Raw genomic sequence first — 15995 nt, 5'->3', positions numbered from 1 at the left:
AGAAATCAGTTAAATGATACCGAGGAAGGAAAAACATGAACTTTTTACATATCACTCACTTCATTCTTCATTTTCTAAGACTCCTGTTCTATTGTGGGTTCCAACTGTTTTATTTTTCTCCTTACCACTTACCAACATGTAATACCATGTAATTTATTTATTATGTTTGTTGTCTGTCTCTTTCCACTATAATGTAATGTTCAAGAAGGAAGAGGGTTTTGCCTGTTTTGTTCACCGCAGCATCTAAAGTAGGGACCATATATAGCACATGTTCAATAAATATTTGTTGAACGAATGAATAAATGAGTAATTTCTTCCTGCTCACGATATGCCAACCCTTAGGTTGTGGGCTGAAGACTACAATATGAATAATAGCCTAGAAAATATTTTAATCTTGGTAGTAACAAGGCTCAGGTAGAGACGATCTTTAAGTTCCTCAGAGAAGGTTAGCGATTCACTGAGTTAATTAAGAAAGCCTCAAATTCTACTGGCAATAATTTTGCAAACGTATGAAAAGCACTTAGATTGGTGCTGTTTTGGGGTCAGAAGTAAGGGTCCTTAGTAAAACTTCTAGTACTAGTTTATTTAAAATTTCCTCCAAAGTAATGTGCCCCCACTGCCTCCTCCTCTCTAAAATTAACCTCGAAATCTATCATCTACTTTGCCAACAAAGACAACAGGAAAAGGGCGGGCTAACCGTCGCAGTTACGGCCTCCGTGCTCCTTCCCCTCCGAAGCCAGCAAGCTGAGGCGGTGGGGGAAATGGCTGAGGCGACAACTCCCTTGGGTTCTCTGGGGTCATCATGAACTTGATCACTGTCTAGAGGATCCACCCCCTCCCCACCAAAGTGCGGGAGGGAAAAGAAAGCTAGCCAGCGAGAAATTTTGCCCTGCAAACCCGCCAGCAGCAGTGGCGGGAACCCTCAACGGCACCGACCCCGACGCCGGCCTAGTGTGCAGCCTGCCTTGCGAGCCTCGCATGGCGCTCGCTGATTGGCTGCTGGCGGGCGCCGCGCGGGGCGGGGCGGCACGTTGCCGCAGCCCCTCGGGCCTAAGCGGTCTCCCGCCCCTCCCCAGCCCAGCCCTGTCTGGCTTGGGCGCGCACCTGGTGCTAGAGGTTCCGGTCCAACCTGGGCACAGGTCCCCGCTACCCAGCCCCGCCCCTGCCCCCCGCCAGGTCTCTCGGGCCTTCTGGTCCCCAATGACCAGTCGAGGAGAGGAGGCGTCAGCCGCCAGGGCAACGCCTCAGGGGGGCGGCTGGGCGGAGTCCAGTGGGAGTGGGCGTCAGACGCAGCAAGCCTAATGGCGGGAAAGCTATTTCTCTAGCTTGGGCCCGGCCTGATGCACAGGGCCCAGCCACCCACCGCCTCCCGGTCGCTGCCGAGGTCTCCCAGCCCGTCTACACCCCGTCCAGGCCCGGTGGCCGCACCTTCCCGACCCCACGACACAACCCGACGGGGCCTGCAGGCGGGCCGCTCTTCGTGGCAGTCGATGGGTCTCCCTGACCACGTTACTTCCCGACAAAAGCAAAGGCTCTAGACTCGCCCTTCCAGCCCCTCACAGACGGAGTCCACATTTCTCCTTCTCCCCACTACCCCGGGGCCCAGGACTCCGGGCCATGACCGCCGTACTCACCGCCCCGGACTCGGTCTCCATCCTCCTCTCTGTTCTTCAAAAGCCAGGGGCAAAGGAACAGAAACCTAAGGTTTGAAAGCACCTTCACACCCAGGAAGCAGCACCACGTTTCCCGACAGAGACTCTCTCCCACTGGCGGCGACGGCGTTGGTGGCAGTTGCAGGGCCGGAGACTCGGACCCGGGTCCTGAACCTGCCACCCCGGGGGGTGAGGAGGGACAGGCGGCGTCGCCTAGGGCGGTGGACTGCGGTGCGGGCGGGCGCCACAGCCCGGGGAGGGGCGCGGGCGGGCGGGTTTCGGCGGTGGCCCGTGGTCGCCGAGCTGGGCCGTTTCAGGGGCAGAGCGTACAGCAGGTCGGGGCGGGCGTGGAGTGTGCGGAGCGAGGGCTCCCTTCTGGAGCCACTCTCGCCTGTTTTCGGACGGCTGGGGAGGAGAGAGCGAACTGTTATGCAGAGTTCCATGCACCGCCCGCCTTTCACGCCTTTCCTTCTCCCCTTTGGAGAAAAGTTGGCCTCTGGGACTGGTGGGTTTCGAGAGGTGGAGGTGACCTCAGGCTTTGCTAAGGTGCAAGAAGCCTGTTGAGGGGCGACTTCGGAAGGCTGGTGCGGGGCGAGGAGGCCAGTTTGCAGAGTCGAAGTGTGACTCCCTGGGGCCTGACGCGCCAAACTCGGAGGCTCCGGAGAAGCCGCGGACGCCGCGCGGCACCGCACCTGTTGTCGCCGTCACTCATCCCAGCCGAGCGGGCGGGGCGGCGCGGGAGGCTTGTCCGGGGCCCGCCGCGCCGCGCAGTCCGGGCCCCGGCGCCCGCCCCAGGCCCGCGCCCGCTGAGCACCGCCCGGCCGCCGCACAGCCTGGGGAGCCGGCCCGCGACAGAGCCACCCGCGCGCTCGAGGGGTGAGGACTGTGCCACTTGGCTGGAGTGGCTCTAGCCGCCTTGGGATCTCCTTTGGAAGAAGACTGCTTCGTAAAATATATTGCCAGAAGGTAGCTGCGATTTATTTACATATCTCGCCGATATCACATATTTTATGTATATAAAATATATAACCAAGTTCTAAATAATTACAACTAGGTTAACTTCTGTAATAATGATGATGATTATGGCTACCATTTATCAAGGCCTCACTTTGGTGCCAGGCGCAGTGCTTTACAATCAGTATCATTTAATCATTTCATTTTTACAGCAACCCTTCAAATAGATGCTCCTGTTATCTTCATATTACAGGTGAGCAAATGGAAATATGGAGGTTAAGTAATTTGGCATAAGCTATAGATGTAACCCGGTGTCTCTCTGACAGCAGGTCATGATCTTAACCATTTTGACATATATTTTTAAAGAATTAACAACAACGACTGTTAAAAGTTACCTCAGTAATAACTTTCGTACTCTCTATTATAAAAGTTTGTTTTTTTTACTTTCAAGATAGTTAAAAATTATTATGTATTTAATTTTTAATCTGTTCAAACATTAGTTCTTCATATTATTTACCACAAATAAAATGGGAAACGTAATTATTTTCATTGAATACAGTTCAGCTAAAGCATCCTAATATACATTTGTGCATACAATTTAAGCTCAATTTCTCAGGTTTTAGTTTCTTTGGAAACAGAGACTACAAACCTATTAAAACTAAAACTCATGTTTCAAAGCAGAATAATTTTGCTGTTCAATACCATTAGAACTGATCTTCTTTGGGCATTTTTTTCCAGTAGTAATGATGGGTTTAAGTAGATATTACTGACATCTCTTTTGTCCAAGTCTTTTTTGACTAAAAACACTTATTTTTGAACACGGTATTCACCATACTAGGTGTTCAGTCTGTGACACACAATTTAATCGACACAATTTAGGGAACACTGACTGTATATTTCAAGACCCGTGTTGGGTGCTAGGGGGCTATACTGTATTTGCAGTATGGTAATTCTCTGTTCTCCTTCTAAGTCTTTTAATCCTTAAAGCAAAACGTTTTTTTGTTTTAAAACTTGCATAAAACATGTAGAATTATACAATTCAACGTAGTACACGTTTATAGAGTTCCTATTATGTTCAGTACATAATACTATATGCAGTGAGAGATAAGAAGATGAACAAGATCAAACCTCTGTCCTTGACGTGTTTTTAATCTAAAAAGAGAGAAAAGACTAATTACTCAAAATAATTACATCTAAATTGCTTATAATAAATAGGATACATACAAAATAGGGTAAGTGGTACGTGAACTATGATCAAAGGCCTGTGGAAGTACAGAGAACAGCACTGTGGAGCACAGTGTCCAGGGCTGGGTAAGGGCACCGTCAAAGCTGAAATGCTGGCGTGAGTGGGAAGGTGAGAAAAGAAATTGATCCGCCATGTACCCAGCAGTGGGCAAAGCACATAAATTTTTTTAAAAAAATTTTTAAATTTTATCTTATTTTTTTATACAGCAGGTTCTTATTAGTCATCAATTTTATACACATCAGCGTATACATGTCAATCCCAATCGCCCAATTCATCACACCACCACCACCACCCCACTACTTTCCCCGCTTGGTGTCCATACGTTTGTTCTCTACATCTGTGTCTCAATTTCTGCCCTGCAAACCGGTTCATCTGTACCATTTTTTTGGTTCCACATATATGCGTTAATATACGATATTTGTTTTTCTCTTTCTGACTGAATTCACTCTGTATGACAGTCTCTAGATCCATCCATTTCTCAACAAACGACCCAAATGCGTTCCTTTTTATGGCTGAGTAATATTCCATTATATATATGTACGATATCTTCTTTATCCATTCGTCTGTCGATGGGCATTTAGGTTGCTTCCATGACCTGTCTATTGTAAATAGTGCTGCAAGGAACATTGGGGTGCATGTGTCTTTTTGAATTATGGTTTTTCTGGGTATATGCCCAGTAGTGGGATTGCTGGATCATATGGTAATTTTATTTTTAGTTTTTTTAAGGAACCTCCATACTGTTCTCCATAGTGGCTGTATCAATTTACATTCCCACCAACAGTGCAATAGGGTTCCCTTTTCTCCACACCCTCTCCAGCATTTGTTGTTTCTAGATTTTCTGATGATGCCCATTCTAACTGGTGTGAGGTGATAGATACCTCATTGTACTTTTGATTTCGATTTCTCTAATAATTAGTGATGTTGAGCAGCTTTTCATGTGCTTCTTGGCCATCTGTGTGTCTTCTTTGGAGAAATGTCTATTTAGGTCTTCTGCCCATTTTTGGATTGGGTTGTTTGTTTTTTTAATATTGAGCTGCATGAGCTGTTTATATATTTTGGAGATTAATCCTTTGTCCGTAGATTCATTTGCAAATATTTTCTTCCATTCTGAGGGTTGTCTTTTCATCTTGTTTATGGTTTCCTTTGCTGTGCAAAAGCTTTGAAGTTTCCTTAGGTCCCATTTGTTTATTTTTGTTTTTATTTCCATTACTCTAGGAGGTGGATCAAAAAAGATCTTGCTGTGATTTATGTCAAAGAGTGTTCTTCCTCTAAGAGTTTTATAGTGTCCAGTCTTACATTTAGGTCTCTAATCCATTTTGAGTTTATTTTTCTGTATGGTGTTAGGGAGTGTTCTAATTTCATTCTTTTACATGTAGCTGTCCAGTTTCCCAGCACAACTTATTGAAGAGACTGTATTTCTCCATTGTATGTCCTTGCCTCCTTTGTCATAGATTAGTTGACTATAGGTGCATGGGTTTCTCTCTGGGCTTTCTATTTTGTTCCATTGATCTGTATTTCTATTTCTGTGCCAGTACCATACTGTCTTGATTACTGTACTGTACTTTGTACAAAGCTACTGCAGTTTTGTACTATAGTCTGAAGTCCGGGAGCCTGATTTCTCCAGCTCTGTTTTTCTTTCTCAAGATTGCTTTGGCTATTCAGGGTCTTTTGTGTTTCCATACAAATTGTGAAATTTTTGGTTCTAGTTCTGTGAAAAATGCCATTGGTAGTTTGATAGGGATTGCATTGAATTTGTAGATTGCTTTGGGTAGTATAGTCATTTTCACAATGCTGATTCTTCCAATCCAAGAACATCGTATATCTCTCCATCTGTTTGTATCATCTTTAGTTTCTTTCATCAGTGTCTTATACTTTTCTGCATTCAGGTCTTTTATCTCCTTAGGTAGGTTTATTCCTAGGTATTTAATTCTTTTTGTTGCAATGGTAAATGGGAGTGTTTCCTTAATTTCTCTTTCATATTTTTCATCATTAGTGTATAGGAATGCAAGAGATTTCTGTGCATTAATTTTGTATCCTGCTACTTTACCAAATTCATTGATTAGCTCTAGTAGTTTTCTGGTGGCACCTCTAGGATTCTCTACGTATAGTATTATGTCATCTGCAGTGACAGCTTTACTTCTTCTTTTCCGATTTGGATTCCTTTTATTTCATTTTTTCTCTGATTGCTGTGGCTAAAACTTCCAAAACAATGTTGAATAATAGTGGTGAGAGTGGGCAACCTTGTGTTGTTCCTGATCTTAGTGGAAATGGTGTCAGTTTTTCACCATTGAGGATGATGTTGGCTGTGGGTTTGTCATATATGGCCTTTATTATGTTGAGATAAGTTCCCTGTATGCCTACTTTCTGGAGGGTTTTTATCATAAATGGATGTTGAATTTTGTCAAAAGCTTTCTCTGCATCTATTGAGATGATCGTATGGTTTTTCTTCTTCAGTTTTTTAATATGGTGTATCACATTCATTGATTTGCCTATATTGAAGAATCCTTGCATTCCTGGGATAAGCCCCACTTGATCCTGGTGTATGATCCTTTTAATGTGCTGTTGGATTCTGTTTGCTAGTATTTTGTTGAGGATTTTTGCGTGTATGTTCATCAATGATATTGGCCTGTAGTTTTCTTTCTTTGTTACATCTTTGTCTGGTTGTGGTATCAGGGTGATGATTGCCTTGTAGAATGAGTTTGAGAGTGTTCCTCCCTCTGCTATATTTTGGAAGAGTTTGAGAAGGATAGGTGTTAGCTCTTCTCTAGATGTTTGATAGAATTTGCCTGTGAAGTCATCTGGTCCTGGGCTTTTGTTTGTTAGAAGATTTTTAATCACCATCTCAATTTCAGTGCTTGTGATTGGTCTGTTTATATTTTCTATTTCTTACTGGTTCAATCTCGGAAGGTTGTGCCTTTCTAAGAATTTGTCCATTTCTTCTAGGTTGTCCATTTTATTGGCATATAATTGCTCATAGTAATCTCTCATGATCCTTTGTATTTCTGCAGTGTCAGTTGTTACTTCTCCTTTTTCATTTCTAATTCTATTGATTTGAGTCTTCTCCCTTTTTTTTCTTGATGAGTCTGGCTAATGGTTTATCAATTTTGTTTATCTTCTCAAAGAACCAGCTTTTAGTTTTATTGATCTTTGCTACTGTTTCCTTTATTTCTTTTTCATTGGTTTCTGATGTGATCTTTATGATTTCTTTCCTCCTGCTAATTTTGGGGGTTTTTTGTTCTTATTTCTCTAATTGCTTTAGGTGTAAGGTTAGGTTGTTTATTTGACATGTTTCTTGTTTCTTAAAGTTAGGATTGTATTGCTATAAACTTCCCTCTTAGAACTGCTTTTGCTGTATCCCATAGGTTTGGGGTCATTGTGTTTCCATTTTCATTTGTTTCTAGGGTGTTCTTGACTTCCTCTTCGATTTCTTAAGTGATCTCTTGGTTATTATGTAGTGTATTGTTTAGCCTCCACGTGTTTGTATTTTTTACAGATTTTTTTCCTGCAATTGATATCTAATCTCATAGCATTGTGGTCGGAAAAGATACTTGATACAATTTCAATTTTGTTAAATTTACCAAGGCTTGATTTGTGACCCAAGATATGATCTATACTGGAGAATGTTCCATGAGCACTTGAGAAGAAAGTGTATTCTGTTATTTTTGGATGGAATGTTCTATAAATATCAATTAGGTCTGTCTTGTTTAATGTATCATTTAAAGCTTGTGTTTCCTTATTTATTTTCATTTTGGATGACCTGTCCATTGGTGCAAGTGGGATGTTAAAGTCCCCTACTATGATTGTGTTACTGTCGATTTCCCCTTTTATGGCTGTTAGTCTTTGCCTTATGTATTGAGGTGCTCCTATGTTCGGTGCATAAATATATATAATTGTGAAATCTTCTTCTTGGATTGATCCCTTGATCATTATATAGTGCCCTTCTTTGTCTCTTGTAATAGTCTTTGTTTTAAAGTCTATTTTGTCTGATATGAGAATTGCTACTCCAGCTTTCTTTTGATTTCCATTTGCATGGAATATCTTTTTCCATCCCCTTACTTTCAGTCTGTAAGTGTCCCTAGGTCTGAAGTGGGTCTCTTGTAGACAGCATATGTACCGGTCTTGTCTTTGTATTCATTCATCCAGTCTATGTCTTTTGGTTGGAGCATTTAATCCATTTCCATTTAAGGTAATTATCAATACGTATGTTCCTATTACCATTTACTTAATTGTTTGGGGTTTGTTATAGTAGGTCTTTTCCTTCTCTTGTGTTTCCTGCCTGGAGAAGGTCCTTTAGCATTTGTTTTAAAGCTGGTTTGGTGGTGCTGAGTTCTCTTACCTGTTGCTTGGCTGTAAAGGTTTTAATTTCTCCATCAAATCTGAATGAGATCCTTGCTGGGTAGAGTAATCTTTGTTGTAGGTTTTTCCCTTTCATCACTTTAACTATGTTCTACCACTTCCTTCGGGCCTGCAGAGTTTCTGCTGAACGATCAGCTATTAACCTTTTGGGGAATCCCTTGTATATTATTTGTTGTTTTTCCCTTGCTGCTTTTAATATTTTTTATTTGCATTTAGTTTTTGATAGTTTGATAAATATGTGTCTTCGCGTGTTTCCCCTTGGATTTATCCTGTATTGGACTCTCTGTGCTTCCTGGAGTTGATTAACTATTTCCTTTCCCATATTAGGGAAATTTTCAACTATAATCTCTTCAAATATTTTCTCAGTCCCTTTCTTTTTCTCTTCTTCTTCTGCGACCCCTATATTTCGAATGTTGGTGTGTTTAATGTTGTCTCACAGGTCTCTGAGACTGTTCTCAATTCTTTTCATTCTTTCTTTATTCTTCCCTGCTGTAGTTATTTCCACTCTTTTATCTTCCGAGTCACTTATCCGTTCTTCAGCCTCAGTTATACTGCTATTGTTTCCTTCTAGAGAATTTTTAATTTCATTTGTTGTCTTGTTCATCATTGTTTGTTTGCTCTTTAGTTCTTCTAGGTCCTTGTTAAACATTTCTTGTATTTTCTCCATTCTATTTTCAAGATTTTGGATCACCTTTACTATCATTACTCTGAATTCTTTTTCAGGTAGACTGCCTATTTCCTCTTCATTTGTGTGGTCTGGTGGGTTTTTACCTTGCTCCTTCATCTGGTGTGTGTTTTTGTGTCTTCTCATTTTGCTTAACCTACTCTGTTTGGGGTCTCCTTTTCGCAGGGTGCAGGTTCATAGTTCCTGTTGTTTTTGATGTCTGCCCCCAGTGGCTAAGGATGGTTTAGTGGGTTTTGTAAGCTTCCTGTTGTTGGGGACTAGTGCCTGTGTTCTGGTGGATGAGGCTGGATCTTGTCTTTCTGGTGGGCAGGTCTGCATCTGGTGGTGTGTTTTTGGGTGTCCATGACCTTATTATGATTTTAGGCAGCCTTTCTGCTAGTGGGTGCGGTTGTGTTCCTGTCTTGCTAGTTGTTTGACATAGGGTGTCCAGCACTGTAGCTTGCTGGTCACTGAGTGGAGCCGGGTCTTAATGTTGAGATGGATATCTCCTGGAGAGCTTTCACTGTTTGATATTACAAACATCTGAGCTGGGAGGTTTCTGGTAGCCGAATGTCTGGAACTCGGCTCTTCCACCTCAGAGGCAGAGGCCTGACACCCAGCGGGAGCACCAACATCCTTTCATCCACATGGCTCATAATAAAAGGGAGAAAGAGAGAGAGAGAGAGAGAGAGAGAGAGGGAGAGAGAGAGAGAGAGAGAGAATAAAGTTATTAAAATTAAAGGTAATTATTAAAAATAAAAAAATTTGAAATGTAATTTAAAAAAAAAGGAGAAAGAAGAGAGCAACCAAACCAAAAAACAAATTCACGAATAAGAAGCACTAAAAACTATACTAAAAAAAAAAAAAAAGGGCAGACAGAACCCTAGGACAAATGGTAAAAGGAAAGCTATACAAACAAAATTACACACAGAAGCATACACATACACACTCACAAAAAGAGAAAAAGGAAAAAAAAAATATATATCATTGCTCCTAAAGTCCACCGCCTCAATTTGGGATGATACCTTGTCTATTCAGGTATTCCACAGATGCAGGGTACATCACACTGATTGTGGAGATTTAATCCACTGCTCCAGAGGCTACTGGGAGAGATTTCCCTGTCTCTTCTTTGTTCGCACAGCTCTAGGGGTTTAGCTTTGGATTTGGCCCCATCTCTGTGTGTAGGTCGCCTGAGGGCGTCTGTTCTTCGCTGAGACAGCACGGGGTTAAAGTAGCAGCTGATTCGGGGGGCTCTGGCTCACTCAGGCCGAGGGGAGGGAGGGGTGCGGATGCGGGGGGAGCCTGCGGCGGCAGAGGCCGGCCTGACATTGCAACAGCCTGAGGTGCGCCGTGTGTTCTCCCGAGGAAGTTGTCCCTGGATCACGGGACCCTGACAGTGGCGGGCTGCACAGGCTCCTGGGAGGGGAGGTGTGGATAGTGACCTGTGCTCGCACACAGGCTTCTTGGTGGCGGCAGCAGCAGCCTTATCGTCTCATGCCCATCTCTGGGATCCGCACTGATAGCCGTGGCTCGCGCCCATCTCTGGAGCTCCTTTAAGCGGCGCTCTTAATCCCCTCTCCTCATGCACCCCGAAACAAAGAGGCAAGAAAAAGTCTCTTGCCTCGTAGACAGTTGCAGACCTTTTCCCAGACTCCCTCCCAGCTAACTGTGGCGCACTAGCCCCATTCAGGCTGTGTTCACGCAGCCAGCCGTAGCCCTCTCCCTGGGATCCAACTGAAGCCCAAGCCTCAGCTCCCAGCCCCCGCCCGCCCCGGCGGGTGAGCAGACAAGCCTCTCGGGCTGGTGAGTGCTGGTCGGCACCGATCCTCTGTGTAGGAGGATTGCTTTGCCCTCTGCACCCCTGTTGCTGCGCTCTCCTCCATAGTCCCAAAGCTTCCCCTGCACCCATCCTCCGTCTCCGCCTGCGAAGGGGCTTCCTAGTGTGTGGAAACCTTTCTTCCTTCACAGCTCCCTCCCAGAGGTGCAGGTCCCGTCCCTATTCTTTTGTCTCTGTTTATTCTTTATTCTTTTGCCCTACCCAGGTATGTGGGGAGTTTCTTGCCTTTTGGGAGGCCTGAGGTCTTCTGCCAGAGTTCAGTGGGTGTTCTGTAGGAGTTGTTCCACATGTAGATGTATTTCTTTTTTTTTTTTTTTTTTTGCGGGCCTCTCACTGTTGTGGCCTCTCCCATTGCGGAGCACAGGCTCCGGACGCGCAGGCTCAGCGGCCATGGCTCACGGGCCCAGCCGCTCCGTGGCATGTGGGATCTTCCCGGACCGGGGCACGAACCCGTGTCCCCTGCATCGGCAGGCGGACTCTCAACCACTGCGCCACCAGGGAGGCCCGTAGATGTATTTCTGATGTATTTGTGGGGAGGAGGTGATCTCCACGTCTTACTCTTCCGCCATCTTGAAGGTCTCCTCCTCCATTATTTTATTCTTTTTTAATGGCTGAGTAATATTCCATTTATATATATAACTGGACAATATATTAATATTCCATTTATATATATAAATGGAATATATATATATAGTCATTTATATACATATCAGAGTGTTTCCATGTCTTGGCTATTGTAAATATTGCCGCTGTGTACACTGGGGTGCATGTATCTTTTTGAATTAGAGCTTTTTGTCTTTTCCAGATATATGCCCAAGAGTGGGATTGCTGGATCATATGGCAACTCTATTTTTAGTTTTTTGAGAAACCTGTATACTGTTTTCCATAGTGGCTGCACCAATTTACATTCCCATCAACAGTGTAGGAGAGTTCCCTTTTCTCTGCACCCTTTCTCCAGCATTTATTATTTGTAGACTTTAATGATGGCTATTCTGACCAGTGTGAGGTGATACCTCAATGTAGTTTTGATTTGCATTTCTCTGTTTGCCACATGTATGTCTTCTTTGGAAAAATGTCTATTTAGGTCTTTTGCCCCTTTGTTGATTTTTGTTTATTTGTTTTGTTATTGAGTTGTATGTGTTGTTTGTATATTTTGGACATTAACCTCTTGTCAGTTGCATCATTTGCAAATATTTTCTCCCATTCTGTAGGCTGTGTTTTCATTTTGTTCATGGTTTCCTTTGCTCTTCAAAAGCTTATAAGTTTGACTAGTTCCCGTTTGTTTATTTTTGCTTTTATTTCTATTGCCTTGGGAGGCTGATCTAAGAAAACATTGCTACTATTTATGTCAGAGAATGTATTGCCTATGTTCTCTTCTAGGAGTTTTATGGTGTCACGTCTTAAGTCTTTAAGCCATTTTGAGCTTATTTTTGTGTATGTTGTTTGGGAGGGTCTTAACTTCATTGATTTACATGAGGCTGTCCAGTTTTCCCAATTCCACTTGCTGAAGAGACTGTCTTTTCTCCATTGCATATTCTTGTGCTCTTTGTCAAAGATTAATTGACTATAGTTGTGTGGGTTTACTTCTGGGCTCCCTATTCTGTTCCGTTTATATGTCTGTTTTTGTTCCAGTACCTCGCTGTTTTGATTACTGTAGTTCTGTAGTATTGTCTGAAGTCTGGAAGGGTTATGCCTCCAGCTTTGTTCTTTTTCCTTAGGTTTGCTTTGTCAATTTTGGGTCTTTTGTGGTTCCGTATAAATTTTAGGATTATTTGTTCTAGTTCTGTGAAAAATGTTATGGGTAATTTGGTAGAGATTACATTAAATCTGTAGATTGCTTTGGGTAGTGTGGCCATTTTAACTGTATTAATTCTTCTAATCCAAGGGCATCAGATTTCTTTCCATTTTCTTGAATCACCTTTGATTTCCTTTATCAGTGTTTTATAGTTCTCAGCGTATGTCTTTACCCTCCTTGGCTAGGTTTATTCCTAGGTATTTTATTTCTCTTTGATGCGATTTAAAATGGGAATATCCCATTTTCTTATATTTTGTGCTAGTGTCCCAGTGTCCCTCAACTTTTTCCTTCACACAGTCTGTTAAGAGATTTACCCAAGCTTACCCTCTTTCTTGTTTGCCTTCCCTTACTGGCAGTTCTCCTGTTCCTGCCTCTTAAGTTTGCTAGCTTCAGATTCTAATGCCTAATATCTATTTTCAGCAGTCCTCTTCTTGATAACCCTTTGGATGCTTCTCTAGCTTATAGACCTAGATAACCATTTGCTTACCTCCTGTGGACCAGCCTTTAAGGCAGGGGATATGGCAATGATTAAGACCTGGTTCTCGCTCTTCCATAGCCTGTGGTCTAGTGGGAAAAGGAGCTAAGTAAATAGAATGTTTATACACTCAGTGTGCTAAGTGGAAGCATAGAAGAGTTGCGAGGTTCAGAGATACCCCAGACCAGGGAGTGACTTAACTTGGTAGATAGAACAACATGAAAAGACATATTTAAAAGATGCCTCTGCTTCCATTTTATTTATTCCTTGTTCTAAGGTCTATTAACCTATTGTTGTATTTTGGAGGATTATTAGTTGCTTTCTTTTTCTCTGTGCTAGTTGGATATTTGAAATAGGAGAGGTGAGAGACAGGATTGAAAAACAATCTGCCTTAAGGAAGCAAAGAGGTAAGATTTCCTTTTCTTCTACCAGGAACACAATACTTCCATGTAGAGAGAATATTATAGAGATAGTTTAGAGCAATTTCTGATTTATTGGAAAATTCCTTATAAAAATTAATGGGTTTATTTGATTATGCTGTTTACTTTGAGCAATTACTTAGACACAAGAATATACAATGTAGAACCTGTTGTGCAGCATAAGGTAGGAGCTCATAAATATTTATAGAATAAGAGACTAAATTAATAGACAACCCTCACTGCACCCTCCACCTAACTATTTTACTCTTCCTTCTGGACTGAGAGTGAAGAACAGTCAATCATTGCCAGAGAACCTTTTTCTTTTCTTTTCTTTTTCATATCTTTATTGGAGTATAATTGCTTTACAATGTTGTGTTAGTTTCTGTTGTACAACAAAGTGAATCAGCTGTAAGTATACATGTATCCCCATATCCCCTCCCTCTTGAGCCTCCCTCCCACCCTCCCTTTCCCACCCTTCTAGGTGGTCACAAAGCATCACGCTGATCTCCCTGCGCTGTGCAGCAGCTTCCCACTAGCCATCCATTTTACATTTGGTAGTGTATATATGTCAATGCTACTCTCTCACTTTGTCCCAGCTTCCCCTTCCCCCCCGTGTCCTCAAGTCCATAGAGAACTTTTTTCTTGATTCATTCACACAAGTATGGTTTGATAATTATACACATGTTTTCAGTTGCTTTTTAGGGAAAGACCTCATGTTTGGAACATCTCACCTGTATAATTCTTTGAACATTCTCAGATAGTTCCTTAAGAGCAAATCATACTACTGTGTACAAAAGTAAGACCCACAGGGCTTCCCTGGTGGCGCAGTGGTTGAGAGTCCATCTGCCGATGCAGGGGAAGCGGGTTCGTGCCCCGGTCCGGGAGGATCCCACATGCCGCGGAGTGGCTGGGCCCGTGATCCATGGCCACTGAGCCTGCGCGTTCGGACCCTGTGCTCTGCAACGGGAGGCCACAGCAGTGAGAGGCCCGCATACCACAAAAAAAAAAAAAAAAAAGACCCACAGCAAGACTTAAGGACAAGAATGATTACCCAGAACATATTGTTCCCTTGTAGACTCAGTCCTACAGTGTTTGCCTCACCTCCTGACCACTAAGTTTGCTGGTTTTTATTCTCTTCCCATTCTTATCTCATTCTTGGATTTGAACTGTAAGGGAGGAAAAAGTTTTCCTCGACCTTCTTAGGGTCCTTGGCTGGGTCTGAAAATTAAACTGACAAAGACAGATTAACAGGAGAAAAGCATACACATTTTATTGAATTTTCACATGTACATGCGAGCCTTCACAAGAGAATGAAGACCTGGAGAAGTGACCAGAACAGGAAGCTTTTATACCTTTTACACAAAGAAACAATAAATTTGTAAGGAATTGACAAGATGAAAGGGTTTGGGCTAGAGATAGTAAGTGGTGAAGAAGTAACTAGTAAGATAAGGGTTAGTTAAACAAGATTTGTTTGCAGATTCTTCTAGGCTGATAGGAGAATTTGTTTTCTTTCTTTAGGAAGAAAAAGGGGGGCTTTTTCTGCATTTACTGCTTCTTAATTGCTTTCAAATTAAAATAATTAGTATGTCAAAGAGACATATTTTGGGGTGACATATTCTGGTTTCCTTCAAATGCATGCGATATTTTCACAGCTACAATCATGACACCTCTTAATGAATTTTTCTTACACCCTTAGGCATCTTGGCAATACTCATGTCATGTCTCTAGTGTTCTTCTCTCCTTGACCTTTCAAACATCTGTGTATAAACATTTATTGAATTGAATTGTCACTGGTCTGCTCTCCTCCAGCAACTACATTGTTTGAGTAGCATGCAGTTGTTGCCTTGGTGCACACTGATCTTTTGTACCTAAGGCAGGCCACCATGTACTGTTGTGTAGATTATTCAGTGCGTAAGGGTGTCTGGCCAAAGGAGTGAGTAGGCTGAAATCCAGTCCTTGCTGCTCCACTCACATCACCTTGTAGCCATAGGGCCCCATCCATTCAATGGGAGAGCTTTTTTCTAATTCATAAAAAGGTGCTGAATGGGTCAGTTGCAGCCCTGCCTAAATATAGCTTCTGCACATTATAAGATGGTATCAGGAAACACTGGTTTATATTCATCATATTTTACTATCACATTCTCAGAAATAAGTAACTGCTTGACATTTGGAAAAATTTTCATCTGGGTGAGTGTTTCAAGTTGAGTTCCTCAGGAAACAGACTCTGAGATTTGCAGGCAGGAGTTTTTTGCGGACCTGTGCTTGGGAACAGCACCTGAGAAGAGTGAGGGAGACAGAACTGGGCAGAAGAAGTTGAATTGTGATGTTGCAATAAAGTCCTCAGCATGGATGACTTTCAAAGTTGTCCCTAGTGACCAGGATTCCCCCCCCCCCCCCACAGTCTATAGTTGCTGAATTCAGCCTTCTCTCAGGGAGTAGACCTGACTTTGGGCATGATGGCTCTCTTCAGCTTATGGCAACTTCTGGAAAGGGGCTGAGCTGAGAACAACCCACACTCCCAACATCGGGTGGAACAAGTGCTCAGTACTGAAGTGGATTTGGGCACACCACAGCATATACTAAAGTAACTTCATAAC

At 42.8% G+C, this 15995-nt stretch overlaps 2 protein-coding genes across 2 annotated transcripts in view; one reads left to right on the top strand and one right to left on the bottom strand.

The window, feature by feature from the left end:
• The window catches only part of BOLL (boule homolog, RNA binding protein), a gene marked incomplete at both ends in the record, with an annotated part of 68252 nt that extends 66597 nt beyond the window's left edge, over positions 1–1655 (bottom strand). Inside the window, one exon of the mRNA XM_082657962.1 lies at positions 1635–1655. Coding sequence (XP_082514088.1) covers positions 1635–1655 — 21 coding nt within the window. The remainder of the gene's footprint in view (positions 1–1634) is intronic.
• A 783-nt stretch (positions 1656–2438) lies between these two features.
• The window catches only part of PLCL1 (phospholipase C like 1 (inactive)), a 385144-nt gene continuing 371587 nt past the window's right edge, over positions 2439–15995 (top strand). The window contains exon 1 of the mRNA XM_082659029.1: positions 2439–2618. The gene's annotated coding sequence lies outside the window, so the exon portion shown is untranslated. The remainder of the gene's footprint in view (positions 2619–15995) is intronic.

The sequence above is a fragment of the Grampus griseus genome (assembly GCF_964374135.1).
Source record: "Grampus griseus genome assembly, chromosome: 7".
NCBI classification, from domain to species: Eukaryota; Metazoa; Chordata; class Mammalia; order Artiodactyla; family Delphinidae; genus Grampus; species Grampus griseus.
This window is presented reverse-complemented; position numbering and strand designations above follow the sequence as displayed.